Source organism: Papio anubis, chromosome X (genome assembly GCF_008728515.1).
Source record: "Papio anubis isolate 15944 chromosome X, Panubis1.0, whole genome shotgun sequence".
Classification (NCBI taxonomy): Eukaryota; Metazoa; Chordata; class Mammalia; order Primates; family Cercopithecidae; genus Papio; species Papio anubis.
The window spans coordinates 142,134,326-142,151,634 of NC_044996.1; the positions used below are offsets into that span (position 1 = coordinate 142,134,326).

At 47.0% G+C, this 17,309-nt stretch overlaps 1 protein-coding gene across 1 annotated transcript in view; it reads left to right on the forward strand.

Annotated features, from left to right (window-relative positions):
• Positions 1-17,309, forward strand: part of LOC116271867 (cAMP-dependent protein kinase catalytic subunit PRKX-like) — a 72,911-nt gene that overhangs the window by 26,381 nt on the left and 29,221 nt on the right. Inside the window, exon 2 of the mRNA XM_031660628.1 lies at positions 13,632-13,800. Coding sequence (XP_031516488.1) covers positions 13,632-13,800 — 169 coding nt within the window. The remainder of the gene's footprint in view (positions 1-13,631; positions 13,801-17,309) is intronic.

Genomic DNA, 17,309 nt, shown 5'->3' on the forward strand with positions numbered 1-17,309 from the left:
CTCAGCCTCCCGAGTAGCTGGAATTACAGGCATGCGCCGCCATGCCCAGCTAATTTTTTGTATTTTAGTAGAGATGGGGTTTCACCATGTTGGCCAGGATGGGGTTTTACCTTTTTTTGAAGTGTATTTTCCATGTAGCCACCTCTCTTGGACTGTCCATGAGGAACCCGATGCTGTCCTTGGTGTCTCAGCAGGGCCACTGTGACGCTCTCCTCTTGCAAAGATTTCTGTCCATGATGTCTCAACGATTGGCCTGTTTGGGGTTTTTTCTCCTGCGTTTTAGGGAGAATTGGGGCTCATCCACCCTCACCTTCTTTCCCCCATTGAATTGGTGCATCCTGTTTTGTTAGCACCTGGATTGCCCATGTTCAAGGTTCCTTAAGCATCACAGTTTAAGGAAAGAAATGCAAATTATTTAAAATATGTGGGGTGAATGTGCAGGGTGATGATGGACAATGCATGTGTTTAATTCAGGGACTGTTGTGTCAGCTGTTTTTGAACCTTAGGAATTCCTTTTTTTTTTTTTTTTTGAGACGGAGTCTCGCTCTGTCGCCCAGGCTGGAGTGCAGTGATGCGATCTCCGTTCACTGCAAGCTCCGCCTCCCGGGTTCACGCCATTCTCCTGCCTCAGCCTCCCGAGTAGCTGGGACTACAGGCGCCTGCCACAACGCCCCGCTATCTTTTTTTTTTTTTTTGTAGTTTTAGTAGAGACGGGGTTTCACTGTGTTAGCCAGGATGGTCTCGATCTCCTGACCTCATGATCCGCCCGCCTCGGCCTCCCAAAGTGCTGGGATTACAGGTGTGAGCCACCACGCCCGACCAGGAATTCTTATAGTTGACTGGCATTTACAATTTATTAAGGGACTTACCTTTTAAGTGTATAATCCTGAAAACATCTAAAAAATGAGTGATTTTTGTTATCCAAGTTACTTTGACATCAGCCATTTGCTGTCCCACCCACATAATTTCCCATTATGTTACCTTATTATTGGCTTAGTTAATATGCTTACTAAAGACCTGTATGTGACTTCTCCCATTAAAAGTAAGTGAAGTCTGGGCGCAGTGGCTCATGCCTGTGATCCCAGCACTTTGGGAGACTGAGGTGGGAGGATCCCTTGACTTTGAGACCAGCCTGGGAAAAAAAGTGAGATCTCAAAAACAAAATTAGCCAGACATGGTGGTGCATGCCTGTAGTACCAGCTACTTGGCAGGCTGAGGTGGGCTGATGACTTGAACCCAGGAGTTTATGCTGCAGTGAGCCGAGATTGCATCACTGCACTCCAGTCTGCGGGACAGAGTGAGACCTGTCTGTAAAAAAAAAAAAAATTAATTAATTAATTAAAAATAAATAAATAAAAGTAAGTCCAAATGGAGATGGTTGGTGGTGTTGGTTGCATGACGTTGTGAATGTATTTAGCACCATTAATCTATACACTTAAAAATGGTTAAGATGGTAAATTTTAAGTTGTGTGTATTTTACCATAATTAAGAAATAGATTTGGTAGGGCGCTATGGCTCACGCCTGTGATCCCAGCACTTTGGGAAGCTGAGGTGGGTGGATCACCTCAGGTCAGGAGTTGGAGACCAGCCTGGCCAACATGGTGAAACCCTGTGTCTACTAAAAATACAAAAATTAGCTGGGCGGAGTGGCAGGCACCTGTAATCCCAGCTACTCTGGAGGCTGAGGCAGGAAAATTGCTTGAACCCAGGAGGCGGAGGTTGCAGTGAGCTGAGATTGCGCCACTGTACTCCAGCCTGGGTGACAGAATGAGACTCTGTCTCACAAAAAAAAAAAAAAAAAAAGGGTTTAAAACAAAGTAAGTATATTCAAGGCCAGGTGTAGTGGCTCACACTTGCAATTCTAGCACTTTGGGGTGCTGAGGTGGAGGATTGCTTGAAGCCAGGAGTTCAAGACCAGCCTGGTCAACAGAGAACAGAGTGAGACCACGTCTCAAAAAAAAAAAAAAAAAAGATTAACTTTCATTCTGGGATCGTAAGTAGAGACATTGTTTCCCAGACCTGGTACAGATGGAACCTGCCTATATGTCTTCAATGGACATCTTAAGACTTATGTTTTGGACGTATCAGACCTTTGGAATAAAGGAGCTGAGTTGGGAGTGTAGACTCCTCTTCTTCTCCATTTCCCTGTGGCGGGAGATTTTGCTCCCAGCCCCCACTAACTGGTGTGAGATCCTTGATTCGCAAGGCGAGCTGTGCTGTTCAGCCCACAGGTCCTCAGGAATGTCTATATTCAGTGCCACGCAGAATAGTAAGAAGAAACACATGCCACCTCTGTTTCTATGGAGCTTACTTTTTGTTGTTGTTGAGAGGGGGTCTTGCTCTGCCGCCCAGGCTGGAGTGCAGTGGTGCGGTCATGGCACTCATTGCAACCTCTACCTCCTGGGCTCAAGAGATCCTCCCTGCTCAGCCTCCTGCGTAGCTGGGACCACAGATGTGTGCCACCATGCCCAGCTAATTTTTAAATTTTTTGTAGAGACAGAGTTTCGCCATGTTGCCTAGGCTGGTCTTGAACGCCTGGACTCCAGTGATCCACCTGCGTTGGCCTCCCGAAGTTCTGGGATTACAGACATGCGCCACCGAGCCTGGTCTTGCTTACTTTTTCTTTTTCTGTTTTGTTTTTTTTTTTTTTTAATTCCTCTTAGCCTATCTTGGGGGAGGCGGGTCAGTGTTATTCAGGTGTACATACAGCAAAATCACCCATTTTAAGTGCACACTGGGAGGAGTCCTTGCCAAATGGATAGGGCTGGGTAACCACCACCACATGGGACATTTGGGAAGCTGATGTTTGAATGTTTTCACACTTATGGATGCATTCATTTACTATGTGTATTATTCTGTGTGATATGCTTTCTGTGTGTTATTTCACTTAAACCCAGTGGGCGTAAAGATTATGGTCCCTATTTTGTAGATGAAGTTTAGAGGGGTTAGGGGGCTTGTCAAGGTAACGCAGCTTTTAACCATGATGAGATGACACCTCTTAAATGAGGCTTAATAGTGAGATGGCTGAGGAAGGAAAAAAATAGGAAGGAGAGAAAGAGAGAAGGAGGGAAGGAGGAAAGTAGGGAGAAAGGAAGGAAAGGAGAGAGAAGGAAGAGAGAAAGGTGGAAGGAAAGAGGAGGAAGGAAAGAAGGCAGAAAGGAAGGATGGAAAGAAGGAATGAAAGGAAAGAGATGAAAGAAGGAGGGAAGGGCTGAAGAAATAGATCTCCTGTTCAGGTGGGTTTATTCCCAAGAAGGACCCAAGATGGAAAGTGTGTATATAAGAACTGGTTTAGGCCAGATGTTGTGGCTCATGCCTGTCATCCCAGCACTTTGAGAGGCTGAGGCAGGAGTTTGAGATCACTTGAGGTCAGGAGTTCGAGACCAGCCTGGTCAACATGGTTAAACCCCATCTCTACTAAAAATACAAAATTAGCTGGCTGTGGTGGCGCATGCTTGTAATCCCAGCTACTTGGGAGGCTGAGGACGGAGGATCGCTTGAATCCAGGAGGTGGAGGTTGCAGCGAGCTGTGATCGTGCCACTGCACTCCAGTCTGGGCCACAGAGCAGGACTCCATCTCACAGAGTAGAAATAAATAAAAAATAAATAAAAACAGAGATGAGGACACAGACACACACAGAGGATGACCCTGTGAGGACACAGGGAGAAGATGGCATCGACAAGCCCAGGAGAGGGGCCTCAGGAGGAACCAGCCTTGCCTACACCTGGGTCTCCGACTTCCAGCCTCCGGGCCTGTGGGAGAAGTTCTCTTTAAGTCCCCCAGTCTGTGTTATGTTATTACAGTAGTTCTAGCAAAGTACTTTATTTACATAGAAGTCTGCCAGAATTATGAGCCCTGAAACCCTTTCCCAGGATGAACCGAGGTCAGAGTGTAATTAATAGGTACTTTTTTTTCATTTACTTTTAGCCACTGGATTTTTTTTTTCAACAAAGAGTAGCGAATACTGCAGAAGCTGAATGAGATGACAGCTTAAGTGAGATCTTTATGCACCTCAGAATATTTATACTGATTAAAAGAAATAACCAACACTTGATAGAGGGAAAGATTGAGACCCAGAAAGTAATCTCTCCCTGTGACCACTCCTACCAAATTCTTGCTTAACTACCTTGTTGTTTTTTGTTTGTTTTTGCTTTTTTGAGACAGAGTCTCGCTCTGTTGCCCAGGCTGGAGTGCAGTGGCGCAATCTTGGCTCACTGCAACCTCCACCTCCCAGGATCAAGCGATTCTCCTGTCTCAGCCTCCTGAGTAGCTGGGAATACAGGTGCATGCCACCACACCTGGCTAATTTTTGTATTTTCAGTAGCGATGGGTTTTACCATGTTGGTCGGGCTGATCTTGAACTCCTGACCTTGTGATCCACCTGCCTCGACCTCTCAAAGTGCTGGGATTACAGATGTGAGCCACTGCGCCCGGCCAACTACCTTGTTTTTATTGGATGAAGATGTGGTTCTTACCTCAGTAAAGATTATGAAGGGATTTATATACAAATGACTAAAATATCAGTTGTTAGTTTCCTATTTGTTTTTGTTGTTGTTTTTTTGTTTTGAGACAGGGACTTGCTGTGTTGCCCAGGCTGGAATGCAGTGATGCGATCATAGCTCACTGCAGCCTCGGCCTCCCAGGCTCAGGCAGTCCTCCCACCTCAGCCTCCCAAGTAGCTGGGACTACGGCTGTGCACCACCACACCTGGGTAATTTTTTATGTTTATTTTTATAGCTGGCATCTCGCTGTGTTGCCCAGGCGGGTCTTGAACTCCTGGCCTCAAGTGATCCCACCATCTTGGCCTCCCAAAGTGCTGGAATTACAAGCGTGAACCGCCCCGCCCAGCCTAGTTTACAATTTGAACTTGGTTTTTCATCTCGGCTCCTTTGAAGACTTCTGTCTTCTCCCATGTTTGGGGCGGCTCTGCCTTGTGGACATTCCTTAGCGATCGGCCTGGGAAGGCTCAGACACGTCTAGGCTGCCTTTGTAGGAATAGGGATTAGTAGCTCCTTAGCCCCTTTCTTTCCTGGGTTGTTGCTGTTTGCTGAGGTCTGCACAGTTCAGACCACCCTGGAAGCCTCTCTCAGGTTCTCAGAGACAGTGGAATTATACCTTTGACTCTGAGCTCGCAGCATTGCTAGGGAATGTACTTGGCTGAATTTGGCACTGATTGGTTGAATTTGTACCCCCTGGGCGTATTTACTTTGATAACAGATACCACAGACTGGGTGCCTTGAAATAACAGAAGTTAATTGTCTCACAATCCTGGAGACCACAAATCTAAAGTCCAGATGCGGGCAGGGCTGCGCTCCCTCTGGAGCCTCTAGGGGAGGCTCCTTCCTGTCCCTCCCAGCTCCTGGGGGCGCCAGGCGTCCATAGGCTTGTGGCCGTGATGTGGTCTCTGCCTCCGTCTCCACATGGCCTTCTCCTCTGTGTTTGTGTCTTCTCTTCTGTCTCTTACAGGAACACCTGTCATTGTGTTTAGGGTCCACTCCAATCTTAGATGACCTCACCTACCTTGAGATCCTTGACTTAATTACATCTGCAAAGACGCTTTTTCCAAATGAGGTCTCATTTACAGGTTCTGTGGGTCAGGACATGACATATCTTTCTGGGAGACCATAGTTCAGTCCACTACAATTGTATCCAGTTCTTTCTGGAGGCTCCAGGGGAGGCTCCTTCCTGCCTCTCCCAGCTCCTGGGGGCTCCAAGTGTCCCTGGGCTTGTGGCTGCATCACTGTACTCTCTGCCTCTTTCTCCACGTGGCCTTCCCTCTGCGTCTGTGTCTCCTTATTAGTTCACCACTCATATTGGACTGCCTTTAGGATGACTTCACCTTAATGTATATATTTTTTTATTTCATTTTTTAAAAAAGTGGAGATGAGGTCTTGCTGTGTTGCCCAGGCTGGTCTCAAACTCCTGTGCTGGGATTACAGGTGTGAGCCACTGTGCCCAGCCTTTGTGTGTATCTTAATTACATCTGCAAAGACCCTATTTCCAAATAAGGTCCCATTCACAGGTACCAAGGATTAGGACGTCAATGTGTCTTTTCCAGGGCACCCAATTCAACCTACACAAAGTGGGGAGAGGGGAGATTGGCTGTATTTAGGTGACGCATGAAAGGCTGAGCTAGCTGTGGGGTGTTGCTCTTGCAGCACAGAGGAAGAACTGAGCTCAGATGGTGTCAGCTGCTAGTGTCTGAGATCGTCCGTGAATCTACTCTCAGGGGTGTGCTGTAGTGAGACACAGTCCTTCTCTGTACCCTCCTGACCCCGTCCCATCTACCCACGGACCCCAAGGGAAAGTACTCAGGGTTGGTTGGTTTCTTTTCCCTTTTGTGACCGCGTGAAATTCCATGTCACAGTCCCTGTGTTTATTCCATACAGATCTGCTGAAGTGTTTTGAGTTCTAGCAAAATTTAAAAATATAACCAAAAGAAACTTAAATCCATGTTTCTCCTCTTTCTGGGCACTTTAGTATGAATGGGCTTCGTGATGATTAACACGGTGGCCTGCTGTCTTCCCTTCTGTCTCTGCTGGCCATCTCTTTCCTTCCCTCCGAAGTCACAGGCAAGAGGGATTTCGGGTTTGCTGGACTTAAGGAAGAGAGGAAAAGGCCATCTCTTTTCACAGTGAGAAATGTGTTTTCTGCTTTCTCATACCTCACTTTGTACATTTAAAAAATTATTTGTTTCTCTTTAGATTTTTGAACCAAGAGAGATATATTTATTATTTTTTTTATATTTTTTTGAGACAAAATGTCCCTCTGTTGCCCAGGCTGCAGTGCAATGGTGCGATCTCAGCTCTCTGCAACCTCCTGCTCCCCGGTTCAAGACATTCTCGTGCCTTTGGAGTAGCTGGGATTACAGGTACCCGCCACCACGCTTGGCTAATTTTTTTGTATTTTTAGTAGAGACTGGGGTCTCACTGTGTTGCCCAGGCTGATCTCAAGCTCCTGGGCTCAAGCAATCCTCCCATGTTGGCCTCCCAAAGCACTGGGATTATAGGCATGAGCTACTGTGCCTGGCCTCTTTATTTTCTAAATAGAGACAGGGTCTCGCTATGTTGCCCTGGCTGGTCTCAACCTCCTGGACTCAAGCAATCCTCCTGCCTCGGCCTCTTGAGCGACTGGGACTCCAGGTGCACACTACCATGCCTGGCTAATTTTTGTATTTTTTTTGTAGAGATAGGGGTCTCACCATGTTGCCCAGGCTAGTCTGGAATTCCTAGGCTCAAACAGTCCTCTGACCTCAGCTACCCAGTGTGCTGGGATTACAGGTGTGCACCACTGTGCCTGGCCTTATTTATTTATTTATTTTTGGAGGCAGGGTTTCACTCTGTTGCCCAGACTACAGTGCAGTGGCAGCCATAGCTCACTGCAGCCTCGACCTACCAGGCTCAAGTGATCCTCCCACTTCAGCCTCCCCAGTAGCTGGGACTATAGGAGTGCACCATGACTCCTGGCTGATTTCTTTTAACGGAGATGAGATCTCTTTGTTTTTGTAGGCAAGGGGCTCTCGCTGTGTTGCCCAAGCTGGTCAAGACCTCCTGGCCTCAAGATATCCTCTTGCCTCGGCCTCCCAAAGTGTTGGGATTACAGTTGTGAGCTACGGTGCCCGGCTATAGCTTCTCCCTGCTCCCCCAGCCCCCAGTTGTGAGTCTTCACTAACAAGGGAATCTTTCAGCTTTTTCCATGGTCATGGTGATTCACCTAATATTTTAGTTCTGCTGAGTTGTGTAAACATTCGGGATAAAGGCTCTCATTTTTGGTGACCGTCGTGTGTATGTGTATGTTTGCAGTTACACATGCCTGTATTTGGATGGAGCTCAGAAGATGCCCATGGCATTTTTCTGGGAAAGTTGAAGTTGATGATGTTCGCTCGTTATTCGAGTGTGGAGATTGTCTCTCTCCTTCTTCCCATCCCTCCAGACAGAAAGCTGGGATGTGGCCAGGTGCGGTGGCTCATGCCTGTACTCCTAGCACTTTGGGAGGCCAAGGCGAGTGGATCACTTGAGGTCAGGAGTTCGAGACCAGCCTGGCCAACATGGTGAAACCCTGTCACTACTAAAAATACAAAAATTAGCCAGGCGTGGTGGCGGGTGCCTGTAATCCCAGCTACTTTGGAGGCTGAGGCAGGAGAATCGCTTGAACCCAGGAGGCAGAGGTTGCAGTGAACCGAGATTGCGCCAGTGCACTCCAGCCTGGGCGACAGAGTGAGACTCTGTAACAACACCACCACCACCACCACCAACAACAACAACGACAACAGGCCAGGATGTGTTTGTGTGTGAGTTGGACCCAAGGGCTTGGAAAGGATGGATGGGGTGGGGGATGAGGGATAGATGGATGAGGGAATGCAGAGAGAGTGGTCACACTGTCACACTGTCAGAGGCTTTCACAAAGCAGGACGTTCTCCAGTGGGAGAGAGGAGACCCGAGTCCACCCCTCATTAATGTTTACAGATCAGAATTGCGCACACAGAATGGCCCATAAATCTGACCCAGCTTCCGTGTCTGGCACTTGGCTGGAGAAACAACTCTTTGAATGTTGGGGGAAAAGCCCGCTGCATCGCACCTGCTGTAAAAAGGCTGTGCCCGCCTTAAAAGTAGCCACACCTTCCCGAGATTGTCATGGTCCTTCTAAGTCTCTGAAATGTATAGATCAGGTACATTTGGGAATTTGGGGATTTTTCTAAATTTGGGATGAGAATGGGTGCATTCTGCATTTTAAATTATACAACACCCTCAGCAGAGTCTGGGCTGGATGTTGTTATCAAGACGAGAATATTTCTATGTAGATATTCACCCCCAAGGAGGATCAAGCCTGAATAGTCTAATGTTAGGCGAGGTCCAGTTTTGTGGCCAGGTGTGTTGATGAAGACACTTTGAGTATTCAGAGCCTTTAGCTTTAGCCACTGTGGCTAAGGGATTGTAGAAGCCATACTTAAGCTTTCCCCTTAAAGTTTTGACTTTAATCTCCATATTGCACCCAGCAAAAGAACAGAATCGTGTCCTTTGCAGCAACGTGGATGCAGCTGGAGGCTACTATCCTAAACAAATTCATGCAAAAAATCGACAGCCAGATAGTGCATGTTCTCACTTATAAGTGGGATCTAAACATCCAGTACTTCATGGACACAAAGATGGGAACAATAAACACTGGGGATTCCAAAAAGGGGAAGGGAGGGAGTGGGGAAAAGACTGAAAAACTTCCTATTGGAAACTGTTTACTACTTGGGTGACGGGATCGTTAGAAGCCGAAACCTCAGCATCATGCAATATACCCACGTAACGAACCTGCACATGGACCCCCTGAATCTAAAATTAAAAGAAAAGACATAAACTCCACATCAGATTTCCCTCGTGTGTAACACTACTACTTAGCTTGGAGAGAGATGGAGGGGATCTCTAGGGTGGGGAATGGACCACTTACCTTCAAGATTTCTCTTATCAGGAAGGAAAGATCTGACCTACCTAGAAACACTTGAAAAGACTATTTTATTATGTCTTATTGGGCAAAGCTGGGTCAGATGGCCACCCTTAGCTGCAGAGAAGGCTAAAAATAGACATTTTCTACTCAAGTGGGATAGTGGTAACTGGGGAATGTCTACTGGAGAGCCTCCGAACACCAAGCAGGGAAAATCTACCAGCACCATTAAATGTTCCCTTTGTCTTCTGTGCACTTAAGCTGATAAACCTTAAACATTACAGCATGCCACTTCTGTCTGCTTTGAATAAGGTTGTTTACCGACATACTTCTGCAGTCTGATTGTGGCGTTGACGGGACTGACCACATCTCCCAGGGTAGTGCAAAGATCCGCTGTAGTGCATAAGTAACATGTTTTGAGTTTTGTATGTTTATAACTCACACAGCTCAGAGAAAGGTTTAAAGAAGTCACAGAAGCGTGAAAAAATCTGTTGAGTCATAGCTGTTGTTCTTAAAGTAGGCATGGAGAATTCTCTCTGTTGAGGGTCAAATACAAGTGCTAAGAAGACAGAATGTTATGCAATAAACACAGCCAAGTAATAAATGGGTTCCTTGGAGTGGGTGATAGAGAAAGGTAAGTAAGGAGGAAGGAACCAGACAGAGGAAGAAAAGTCAGGGACCATATTCATTGCATTATTAGAATTTTAGGGTGTGGCAAGAATTTAATGTTTCCCAGTAATCTGTATGTTCTGTTGGAAAGAAGAGCAACAGGAGACTAAAAGGTTACTCTGTTGCCCATTTCATAGGTCCAATCCCAGGCAAAGCTTAGGTTGGATGCCAGTGTTCCTGATTCCTAATTGTGTTTTATCCAGTTGAAACATCAGTGGCCATAGTCAAACACCTAAACTGGATCAGTTCACAGTCCTCAAAGCCCTTCTCCTACTTCCTGTCTTTGACCTCATTCCACCTAATTTTGTCCACACCATGTCGTACTGTAATAAAACCTGTTTTATTTCCAAATTAACTAAGAGAATATACTTAAAAAGTGTTACTATCTCGTTGTTTACTTCTTTTTAAAAAGAAGTATTTAACACCTGTCAGCTATTGACGTTGTTTACTTCTTACACTTTATCTTGTAGTTCACTTTCTATTTCTGCCATAATAAAATATTCATTATCGGAAACTTCACTTAAAAGCAAAGGTTACTTCTTCTCCTCCCTTCCCAGTCTGCCCTAAGCTAGTAAATTCATCATTCGTTAGCTCATATATTTTACAACATGGGGATTTTAGTTTACAGCAAATACTCTTAAGTAAAATTGGTAGCTTAAGTACAACTTTTTCTTTTCATGTTACCATGTGCAATCAATGGCATTCCGGGCTCTTGGAAGGAAGTCCATTGTATGGTTGTGGTCTTTTTTTTTTTCTTCTCAAGCCAGTCAAAAATACCCAGTCACAATTTAAAAAATTATCTGCCCTTGGTGGTGCATGCCTGTAGTCCCAACTATTTGGGCAGAGGTGGGAGGATCACTTGAGCCTGGCAGGTCAACACTGCAGTGAGCTATAACTGTGCCACTGCACTCCAGCCTGGGCAACAGAGAGAGACCCTGTCTCCAAAAAAAAAAAAAAAAAAAAAGACAAAACAATGTAACGTGATCTACCCTCTAAGCAAATTTTCGTATATACAATTTCACTATTGTATATGTGAGATTTTTATATACAAAAATTTCATATATCAGTTCAGTATTGTTAACTATATGAACTGGGTGTATGGTAAATCTCCATGGTTTATTTATCTTGTTCAACTAAAACTTTGTATCCTTTGACCAATATATTTCCCCTTCCCCCTCAAGCCCTGTCCTCTGATAACTACCTCTCTACTCTCTGCTTCTATGAGTTTGACTATTTTAGATTCTGCATTAGTCCATTCTCACGCTGCTCATAAAGACATACCTGAGACTGGTTAATTTATAAAGGAAAGAGGTTTAATGGACTCACAGTTCCACATGGCTGCGGAGGTCCCACAGTCATGGTGGAAGGTAAAAGGAGGAGCAGAGTCACATCTTACATGGCAGCAGGCAAGAAGAGAGCGCGAGCAGGGGAACTCCCATTTATTAAAACATCTGATCTCTTGAGACTTGAATTCACTATGGGAAAAACCCACCCCCATGATTCAGTTACCTCCCACCTGGTCTCTCCCATGACTCGTGGGGATTATGGGAGCCACAATTCAAGATCAGACTTGGGTGGGGACACAGCCAAACCATGTCAGATTCCTTGTATAAGTGAGATCATGTGATATTTACTGTTTGTTTTTCTGTGCCTAGCTTATTTCACTGAACATAAAGGCCTCCAATTCCATCCCCGTTGCCGCAAATGACAGAGTTTCGTTCTTTTTTAGGGCTGAATGGTATTGCATCATGGATATGTACCATGTTTTCTATATCCATCTGCCCTTGGACGGACACTGAGGTGGTTTCCATGCCTTGGCTGTTGTGCATAGTGCTGCCATAAACATGGCAGTGCAGGTGTCTGGAAGAACCTGGTTCTCGTGAGTTTTGCAATCTAGCATAAAGCAGGCACAGGAGTATCAGCAAATGAATGGATAGGTAAATGGATCAATATTGATTAGTGAGCTTTGCTCGTCAACAGAGGCTGGTTCCTCAGAAGGATATACTTCCAAACCGTCCTTTCTCTGAATGTCAGTTTCTGAGAAGCCTGCACTGCTGTCTGGGGTGAATGTGATCACATAATATGGGAGGGCAGTTTTGTTTTAGTTGCTCATCTCTGTCTGAAGCTGTGGATGGGTTGTTTAAAAATATTGCTGAGGAATGACTTGCATGTCAGTAAGGGGCTGCTAACGCTGGGATCAAGGTAGATCAAAGGCAATTTAGGGATACACTAGAAATCCTGCATCAGTCACAGTGGCTCATGCCTGTAGTCTCAGGACTTTGGGAGGCTGAGGCAGGAGGATCGCTTGAGCCCAGGAGTTCAAGGCTAGCCTGAGTAACGTAGTGTGACCCCCTCTCTACAAAAAGTACAAAAATTAACCGGGTAGGCTGAGGCGGGAAGATTGCTTGAGCCCAGGAGGTAGAGGCTGCAGTGAGCTGTGATGGCGCCACTGCACTCCAGCTTGGGCGACAGAGTAAACTCATTTGTTCCCAACCCAAGAACATTTATGTTACGTGAAGAATATTTCAATATGTGTGTGAACATACATGCACACCTTGTGGGATCAGTGTATTACAGGAAGAAGAGGAGGATGAAGAGGAAGAAGAGGAGAAGGAGGAGGAGATAGAAGGAGGAGGAACAAGCAAAGCTTGTTTAGAGATTCTGATTTTCTTTTATATCTCATTGACTATTAGATTTCTTCATTTAGATGCACCCCAGTGAGAGGAGGAAGTAGAGGAGGAGGAGATGGAGGAGTAGGAAGAAGTAGAAAAGAAAAGGAAATAGAGGAGGAGGAGGAGGTGAAAGAGAAGGAGGAGAAGATTGAGGAAGAGAAAAAAGAGAAGGAAGAGGTAGAGGAGGGGAAGGAGGAGAAGAGAGTGTTTGGATTGAAACTGTCCCAGCAGAATACTCTAGAGCTGTTGGTTTTCTCTAGTATTTGTAGTGGTTGCCGTTGTTGTTGTTGTTTTCTGTTGTGGACACCTACAGCACTTCATCCCAATCCATGGCAGATTGTAGAATACGGACTCCGTGCTTTGAGCAAGCCTTCGTGTGCGTTAAGGAAACAGCCGTGTTGCGGAGGGCTGTGTGTTTTACACCCTGTCTGGATTTCTGATGAAACCAGAGAGCCTGAAGAGAAAAAGGCATGTTGCACAAGTCCATTTACTGTTACTCTAATGCTTCTCCATGTGGGTGTGTGGGGCGTGTGGGTGTGCTGTCTGCAAAGACTGATCTGCAGATTCTATGGCCAGTTTGTCTCCAAATTGAAGAACCATTCAGAGGCAGATGGCTCTCTCTGTCTCCCTCTCTTTCCCTCTTTCTCTCTCTGCAATTTCTGTATTCAGTGGAAAATTCCAGGTGAGCACCTCTCACTAAATGCCATCAGCCCACGTGTGCTGTGACACTCAGTCTCTGAAAGTTTCGCTTGGGGTCTGTGTTTGCTGTCCTGGTGCAGCCCCCCGCTGATTGCGTGGCTGCGGTGGTTTCTCCCTTTGCCAGGAGACTCAATGGCTCTGTCGATTTCTTCTCTCTCTAGGCACTGGGACGTTCGGGCGGGTGCACCTGGTGAAGGAGAAGACAGCCAAGCATTTCTTCGCTCTCAAGGTGATGAGCATTCCCGATGTCATCCGCCTGAAGCAGGAGCAGCACGTGCACAATGAGAAGTCTGTCCTGAAGGAAGTCAGTCACCCGTTTCTCATCAGGCTGTGAGTCCCCTCCTGAGGCCTCTCCCCACACACCCTCCCTAGGCCCCTGTGTGTCTCTTCTTGTAAGAAGCAGGGTGGGCCGAGACCGTGGCCTGCGTGCAAAGCCTCAGGCCACAGCAGTCTCCACCTGTCAGGTCTTATCAGCCTCTGATCTCGGAGCTGGAAAACCTCCAGGGCTCCTGACCTCCATGGCTGACCAGGTCCAAAAAGAAATGCTCTGTGTTCAGAAGTCCATGCCCAAGGCCCCTAGCTCCTCTCCTGGGTGAGCCAAGTACCTCTGCCTGGAAAAGGATGCAAGGATCTTTGTCTCCTCACCTCCTTGGGTTCTGCTTCTATAGCTCTCTGGAGAACTGGTTAAGTTGATTTTTAAGGGACCACAGTCTTTTGGACGGGGCTGGGCTTCAGGTTTCGTGGGTTTCTGGTTGACTGTGGATGAGAGATATCCCATTTAGATGCAGCCCACACCCTTCCAGCTGATGGTACACAACAGTCTTATGTCCTAGGGTAGGTGTGTGAGTCCATTCGGGCTGCTATAACAAAGGATCTTAGACTCGGTAATTTACAAATAACAGACATTTGCTTCATGGTTCTGGAGGCTAGAAAGTCCAAGATCAAGACATGGCAGATTCAGTGTCTGGTGAGGATCCGCTCCCTGGTTCATAGATGGCGCCTTTTCACTGTGTCCTCATATGGTGGAAGGGGCAAGGGATCTCTCTGGGGTCCCTTTTATAAGGGCACTCGTCCCATTCATGAGACTCCACCCTCATGACCTCCCAAAGGACACACCATCTAACACCATCACCGTGGGGGTTAGGATCCAACATAGTGATTTGGGAGGACACAAGATATTCAGACCATTCCAGCAGGGAATTCCGTTTCCAGCCAGGTGTCTTAGACGAGGATGTCCTGCGTGTCTCTCCTTTCCCTCCATGCGTGCCTTCCATCCAGTTCCCCAAGTCTTCCCTCTGCCGTCTTATTACCACGCCTCTCCTGTCCACCTATCCATCTTCTGCTTTATCTGGGTCCCATCTCTCTGCCCTGATTTTCTGTACTGGCGTCCCTCCTACCTGATCTTTCTCTCCCAGCCTTGCTCCCCTTGAAGACATTCCTCACTTTATAGCCTCACTAGTCCTCCCAGGTACCTCTGCAATGACCTGCCTCTCTCTGGTCATTCTCAGGGAACTCCTGAAGTATCCCATATAAAGCCCCAGCAATGCGGCATCCTCCTACCAATATCCTCATGGACTGGCCTCCTGCCAGCACCTCCCTGCAGGAGAAGGTAGAAGGTGCTGTTCACCCACTCACACCGGTGCTTCTCCCAGGCCACCCTTCATTGACCGGCCTCCTTCTTTGCTCTCATCATTGTCCTTCACTTCCCCCATCTAAGAAACACCTACTTGTTTTCCCTCATTCACCTGCTGTCCCCGGGACACAGGGTGCCTCCCATCATATTATTGAAGCACCTTGTGTGTACCGGAACAAGTGCACCTGCCTTCTCCTCTGGACCCAATGCTGCCTGAGCTTCGAACAAAATCATATGCAGAGGATGGGCATGGTGGCTCATACCTGTAATCCCAGCACTTTGGGAGGCCGAGGCAGGTGGATCACCTGAGGTCAGGAGTTCAGACTAGCCTGGCCAACACGGTGAAAACCCATCTCTGCTAAAAATACAAAAATTAGCTGGGTGTGGTGGTGCACACCTGTATTCCCAGCTATTCAGGAGGCAGAAGCAGGAGAATCGCTTGAACCCGGGAGGCTGAGGTTGCAGTGAGCCGAGATCATGCCACTGCACGCCAGCCTGGGTGACAAGAGTGAGACTCTGTTTCACAAAAACAAAGGAGTTCTTTTGAAGGCTGGGCTTGCAGGTGGGACCCTTCCCTTTCTCGTTTGCTTTGTTGCATTTTTCTGTGGCTTGCAGGTGTCCTAAGCATGATACTGTGGGGTGTGCCTGAAATCTTGGGTGAGGGGCTCCAGTTCTGGGGATTCCACCCTGTTGAAGGTCGAATTGTGTTTCCTGAAAAGATATGTTGAAATCCTCACCCCGACTCCTGTGAATGAAATTGGAATGCTATTTGGAAATAGGGTCTTTGCAGATGTAATTAAAATGCAAGTGGCCAGGCACAGTGGCTCATGCCTGTAACTGTAGCACTTTGGGAGGCTGAGGTGGAAGGATCATTTGAGCCCAGGAGTTTGAGACCAGCCTGGGCAACGTAGCAAGACTCAGTTTCTACAGAAGATTAAACAATTATTCAGGTGTGGTGGTGCACACCTGTGCTCCCAGCTACTAGGAAGGATGAGGCAAGAGGATTGCTTAAGGCCAAGAGCTCGAGGCTGCATTGAGCTGTGATGCCACCACTGCACTCAAGACCCTGTTTATAAAAACAAAACAAACAAAATAAAAATGAAATGCAAGTAGGATGGACTGATTCTGCTGTACGGTGTGCTTTTAACCTTGTGTGACTGGTGTCCTTACGAGAAAAGGAAGGAGACACAGACACAGAGACGGCCGAACACCGAGAGGAGGACACCTTGTGAGGATAGAATTAGAGGTTGGAGGAATGGTGCATCTCCAAGCCAGGGGACTCCAAGGATTGCCGGCTACTCCCAGAACCTGGGAGAGAGGCCGGGGACAGATTCTCCATCAGAGCCTGCAGAAAAACCAACCCCACCAACACCATCATGCTGAACTTTGGATTTGGGGCTCCAAAGTCATGAGAGAATACCTTTCTTTTCTTTCTGCCTTTCCTTTTCCTTTTCCTTTTTTTTTTTTTTGAGACAGAGTCTTGCCCTGTCACCCAGGCTGGAGTGCAATGGTGCAATCTCGGCTCACTGCAGCCTCCACCTCCCAAGTTCCAGCGATTCTCCTGCCTCGGCCTCCCAAGTAGCTGGGACTACAGGCCCGCACCACAATGCCCAGCTCACTTTTGTATTTTTAGTGGAGACAGGGTTTCACTATTCTTTCTTTCTCTTTTCTATTCTTTTTTTTCTTTTCTTCCCTCCCTCCCTCCCTCCCTTCTCTCTCTTTCTCTCTCCTCTCCTCTCCTCTCCTCTCTTCTCTCTTTGTCTTTCCTTTTCTCTCTCTTTCTTTCCCTCCCTTCTTCCCTTCCTTTCTTCATTTCTCTTTCTTTCTTGACGGGGTCTCACTCCTTCTTGCCCAGGCTGGAATTCAGTGGCACAGTCATGGACCACTGCAGCCTCTACCGCCTCCTAACTAGCTGAGACTACAGGTATGTGCCCCCACGCCTGACTAACTTTTAAAAGTTTTTGTAGGATGAGGTCTTGCTGTGTTGCCCAGGCTGGTCTCAAACTCTTGGCCTGAATCTCTCCTCCTGCCTCAACCTCCCAAAGTGCTGGGATTGCAGGTGTCAGCCACTGTACCTGGACTGAGAATGCATGTCTGTTGTCTGCTGCATCCCCCCACCCCAACCCTCAGTTTGTGGTACTTTGTTAATGATAGCCCTGAGGAACTCACACACACCCCCTGCGCCTCCTGGAGCAGGACAGCAGCC